General features: G+C 45.7%; 1 protein-coding gene across 1 annotated transcript in view; it reads left to right on the top strand.

Moving 5' to 3' along the window:
- Positions 1-2042: 2042 nt before the first annotated feature.
- Positions 2043-5773, top strand: part of Usp44 (ubiquitin specific peptidase 44) — a 9517-nt gene continuing 5786 nt past the window's right edge. The window contains exon 1 of the mRNA XM_021205716.1: positions 2043-3512. Coding sequence (XP_021061375.1) covers positions 2046-3512 — 1467 coding nt within the window. The 5' untranslated portion in view covers positions 2043-2045. The remainder of the gene's footprint in view (positions 3513-5773) is intronic.

The following is a 5773-nucleotide window of genomic DNA, read 5'->3' as shown; positions in this document are numbered from 1 at the left end:
AGTAGTTTTTGGGATGAGGTCTCACAGTATGAAGCCCTGGCTGGATTGGAACTCTGAGTAGATCAGGCTGGCCTTTAAACCCACAGAGATCTTCCTGTCTCTGCCTCCCAAGCGCTGGGATTAAAGGTGTGAACATCCAACCTAGATCTCTGCCTTTATGTGTTAAACTATTATCCTTAGCTGTGATCACCTGAGATGTCTATAGGTACTACCCTTGTTTTCAAGAACGTGAAATGTGTATGGATAAAAAGGTACAATCTAGCCAAACCCCATGATAGATCTATTGCAGGCTTCCCCCTGCCCCTCATTGGATCTTTTTTTTTTTTCTGAGTGTTGTATAGGTATTAACTCGTCCTAACTCTCTAAACGGTTTTTTAAAACAATGGGCTGTAGTCCAGCTGTTAGAATGATTGCCTTTTGCCCACAAAGCCCCAAGGCCACCCACAGCACATCATAAACCTGGTGTGGTGCACAAACCTGTAAGGACAGCACTCAGAAGGTGGAGGCAAGAGAATCAGAAACTTAAGGTCGCTTGCAGATTATAGTGAAACTGAGCTCAGCTTGGGAGACACGAAGCCCTGCCTCAAACAATGTGTTGTTGTTGTTTGCCATAATGAGCTAGTTGTCGCGGCACTGGGATGTACCTGTAATCCTGTCTGTTAGAAGGCTGTAGAGTCTGAAGAATTGAGAGTTCAAGGCCAACCTGAGCTTAATAATGAGGTCCAGTCTCAGAAAACCAAACGAAAAGAGAATTCTAAAGCTGAAGTAATTTTTCTTGATTATCGAACTCTCTATCTGTCCTTCAAGGATTTAAATGAAGTTATCTAATTCTGATTGTCTGATTTTTATTTCCCAGAGACCTAATTTGTAGCTGTTTTCTCTGCATTTTAAAATTGCATTTCTTTAGTGTGTAGACATGCATGTGCCCTAGTTCTCATGGAGAGATCAAGAGGCCAGTGTGTGAGGAGTCTGTCCTTCCACCGTGCGGGTCCCTCCAGATGGAGCTTCTTCGGACTTGCTGGCAAGCACCTTTACCCACTGAGCCATCTTGCCAGCCCTTCACTATATTTAATGTTTAAAATGTTATTACTTGTATGATTTGCCTGCATGTATAAATGTGCACCATGTGCATGTCTGGTACCCTTGGAGACCAGAAGAGGGCATTGGATCCCCTGATCCAGGTAACTGAGACACTGTGTAGGTACAGGGAATCCAACCCGGGTCTTCTGGAAGAGCAGCCAGGGCTCATGTCTGTATTTTTTTTTTACAGTTACATTTCTTGTTTGTGTATGCTTCAGTGAGCATGTGGAGGTCAGAGGACAACTCCCAGGAGTGGGTAGCAGGCTTTTGTCTCCTGACTAGCTGTTTCTGCTCCCTTCTTCAAAACTGCTGTACCTTGGCAGCCGCACTTTCCTATAATGTTCAAGCCATCAGTTTGCCATCAGTTTGCTCTGTCACCTACAGAACTGATTCTCCATTCTCCTCCACAGAGTTCTTTGCTGACTTTATATAGCCTGTAGACAAGTTGAGGAGTGATGCAGACCGAGACTCCTCCAAGACCCAGGTAACTGGGGTGGTTGTAGAAAGAGGAGAGGTGTGTGTGTGTGTGTGTGTGTGTGTGTGTGTTTATGTGTGTGAGATGCTTTTGGAAATGGCTATCAGTGTTGGATATATATTATTCTAATGGACTCGAAACTGGTCACTAATTTTTCACTAGATGGTGACAGAAAATCAAAAACGAAGGTTTTTAAGTGGACCCAATGGAGACCGTAAAGAGAAGTGTGTGTGTGTGTGTGTGTGTGTGTGTGTGTGTGTGTGTATGGAGAGAGAGAGATATCAAAGCAAGGACGGAGAGAACAGTGAAATAAGATTGAGAGGCAGTAAATTTATAATATTAACCTTGGGAAATGATAAACAAGGAATCTTCGCTTAGATCTTATGAAGAACTTGATGTTGTTCGGCTTAGTTTTCAGATGCTCCCAGTGTTGTGAAGAGAGGCCCTTCTGGATTATGTGTTTCCCAGACAGACTAGCTACCTGCTAACAATGGATAGGTGCAAGCACGTTGAGCAGTTGCAGCTTGCTCAAGGCCATTCCATCCTGGACCCTCAGAAATGGTACTGTATGGTCTGCAACACAACCGAGTCCATTTGGGCTTGCCTCAGCTGTTCCCACGTCGCCTGTGGGAAGTATATCCAAGAGCACGCACTGAAGCACTTTCAAGAAAGCAACCATCCCGTTGCATTCGACGTGAAGGACATGTACGCTTTTTGTTATCTTTGTAACGATTATGTCCTAAACGATAACGCAGCTGGAGACCTGAAGTCACTACGGAGTACACTAAGTGCAATCAAAAGTAAAAAGTACCCTTGTGTGGTTCAGAGTGACTCGGTTTTACATTCTGTGGATGCACAGGACCACGTTTACTCCTTACACCACGGCACCCAATCTCTGCCTGGAAACGAGGATCCAATGTGCGCCGCCCTCTGGCACAGGAGACGGGTGCTCCTGGGGAAAACCTTTCGAACTTGGTTCGAACAGTCAGCAACTGGAAGAAAAGGGCAAGAGCCAACTCAGGAGAGAACGGTAGCAAAAGGAGAGGCGAAGAGAAGGCGGCAGCAGGAGTTGGAGCAGCAGATGAAAGCCGAGCTGGAAAGCACACCTCCGCGGAAGAGATTACACTTACAAGGCTCCTCGGAGGCAGCGGCCACGATTGAAATCGTGCCAGTGCCAGTGCCAGTGCCAGTGCCAGTGCCGGCGCCGCCCCCACCTCCCGCATCCCCAGCAAAGGGCAAAGCCGCGCTACCTACCTCAGAAGACGGGGCACTTAAAAAAGTAAGTGACTCCTTAATCAAACGAAGGCCCGCGGTAACTCCTGGTGTAACCGGACTGAGAAATTTAGGAAATACTTGCTATATGAATTCTGTTCTTCAAGTGTTGAGTCATTTACTCATTTTTCGACAATGTTTTTTAAAGCTTGACCTGAACCAGTGGCTGGCTGTGGCTGCCAACGATAAGGCCCGATCCTATAAGCACTCAGCCGTCACGGAGGCGGCGGTGGTGGCAGAGGCAGCAGCACAGCAGATGAAGGAAGGGCAAGAGAAAGAGAAAGGCTTCGCATGCTCCAGACATTCAGGTTTATCATCAGGCCTGAGTGGAGGGGCCTCCAAAGGTCGGAACATGGAGCTTATTCAGCCAAGGGAGCCCAGTTCCCCGTACAGTTCTCTTTGCCATGAATTGCATACCCTGTTCCAAGTCATGTGGTCTGGAGAGTGGGCCTTGGTCTCGCCCTTTGCCATGCTTCACTCCGTGTGGAAGCTGATCCCTGCTTTCCGTGGTTACGCCCAGCAAGATGCTCAGGAATTTCTTTGTGAACTTCTGGATAAGATACAACGTGAACTAGAAACAACCGGAACCAAGTTACCAGCCCTCATCCCCACTTCCCAAAGGAGACTTATTGAGCAAGTTCTGAATGTGGTGAATAACATTTTTCACGGACAACTTCTTAGTCAGGTATGGATGCCTTTGCCACCTTTTATCAGCTTCGGCAATTCCTACAGTGCGACCTACCACTGGGGATTCTGTATGTATCTAGCGAGGGAGAGTTGGTGGCATTTTTAGGTCAGAATAGATTTCTTTGACGAGTGTGTGAAGAAGTCACTTACAGATCTCCGAATCACTAGAAATAGTTGTGTAGTTGTGGAAGCAGAGGCTTTGTCAGGGGGAGAGAGATAGCAACTACATCTTCTAGGTTAGAATATAGCCATTCTCTGAGTGGTTACGAGGGCGTGTGTGTGTGTGTGTGTGTGTGTGTGTGTGTGTGTGTGTGTTCGCGCATGCAGGGATAGTCATAATATTACTGTGCCCTGCATAAAGAGTATCCTTGAATTATTCAAAGGCTGATTCCTGTGCCCCCATATCTGGTTGAAATCCTTATTTTAAGAATCTCAATGTTGTGTGAACATTGCTCCCCAATTATTCCTTGATTGGTCAAGAAAGCTCACTGATCAGACAATGACTGAAAAGGGGAGGCAGGAGGGCTGGACTTCCTTCCAGCCAGGGGAGGGGGAGAGATTGAGAGAGGAAGTAGGGATTTGCTGGGGGGTGGGCAGTTTGCTGGGGGGGGGGGGGGGGAGAGAGACCATGACCTGGAGCAGAGGGAGCCTTTGGTTGGGAAGTAACCAGATTCGTTTAGAGGATTAAAATAGTTAATACTGCTCTGTTGTTGTGCCCTTAAAGCTGTTACATAAATATAACAGTCCAGTTCCAATTATTTGGTGATAGCTAGGGTAAGAGAAAAACTCCATGATCTCATTTAAAATGACACTTGTGTGTGCGTGTGTGTCTATGTGTGTGTGACCTAGAGGACATAGTTGCTGTACTGAGAGAATTATTACGGTACATGTGCAATTTCAGGCAACATCCTATTAAAAGTATAAGGGTCAAAATCTTGAACAAGTAGGGTAAAGAAGTGTGATTTTTTTTTTTTAAAGATTAATAATCCTAAATGATTTTCCTTTGTATCAGTCACTTCTATAAGTTTTCCTAGCTGTGGAAGAACAAGCCTGTTCCATCTACACAGTTGTCCTCTGACCAGTAGACTTGGTAAACTGCCTCCAGTCGAAAGCCCTTTTTCCCTTAACAGACAGCTTTCCTTTGTATTTTAGCTGTGGCAAAAGGGCTTACCTCGTACCTATAATTTTGCTGCTGTTATGAGTTTTAGTGTAAATATCTGTGTTTTCCCATGGTCTTAGGGGACCCTGTGAAAGAAAAGTTGTTCGACCCTCAAAGGGGTCTTGACCCGAAGTTGAGGACCACTGGGAGTGAGATGGTCAAGTGGTTACTGCTCTTGCAGAGGACTGGAGTGTGGGTCCCAGCACCCACACCTGGTGGCTCACTACTGCCTCTTCCTCCAGCCACAGGGGCGGCCATCTGGCACCTCTGCCCTTCACAGGCGCCTGTACTTACCTGCTCCATCCACCACGCAAATGCACACACTTAAAAAAAGAAATCTTTAAAAAGAATGTTTTTAATCCTTATTTTTCAAGCATTTCTGTATCTGTTTATTTCTACCATGATGTATTTAATCATATGTAGATTTGGGACTATTTCCAATGTTTCATTATGGCATGATAAATTGGTAGTTTTTCCCGTGACACAGTCCTAGAAATCCTTTATCCAAAGGGAGTAGCCTGGGGGCTGGGCAGGTGGCTCAGTGGTTGAGAGCAGCTACTGTTCTTACAGAGGACCCAGGCTCAGGTCCTAGCACCATGGCAGGTCGCTCACAATGTCTGTAACTCCTGCTCCAGGAGGCGCCCATGCCTTTGGCCTCCAAGAACACACCATCCCACACACGCACATGCCCACACAGAAGTACATAGAATTTTCTAAAAAATGGAGTAGTTTGGGTAGGTAATGATAACTTAATATTCAAAAAGTTATTTTCTCACCTTAGATTTTCTATAGTGTGAGAATGGCTAAGTGTTTTTTTTTTCCTTTTTTACTGAATAAATAAGTGAATCTTGAAATGAGTAAAAAAAATTTTTTAAAGAATTGTTTATTTTATGTATATAAGTAGCTGTCTTCTAACACACCAGAAGAGGGCATCAGATCCCATTACAGATGGTTGTGAGCCACCATGTGGTTGCTGGGAATTGAACCCAAGACCTCTGAAAGAGCAGTCAGTGCTCTTAACCCCTGAGCCGGCCGGGCGTGGTGGCGCACGCCTTTAATCCCAGCACTCGGGAGGCAGAGGCAGGAGGATTTCTGAGTTC

This window comes from Mus pahari, chromosome 9, assembly GCF_900095145.1.
Source record: "Mus pahari chromosome 9, PAHARI_EIJ_v1.1, whole genome shotgun sequence".
Taxonomy (NCBI): Eukaryota; Metazoa; Chordata; class Mammalia; order Rodentia; family Muridae; genus Mus; species Mus pahari.
Note: the sequence above shows the minus strand (reverse complement) of the source record. Positions and strands in the feature narration are given on the sequence as shown.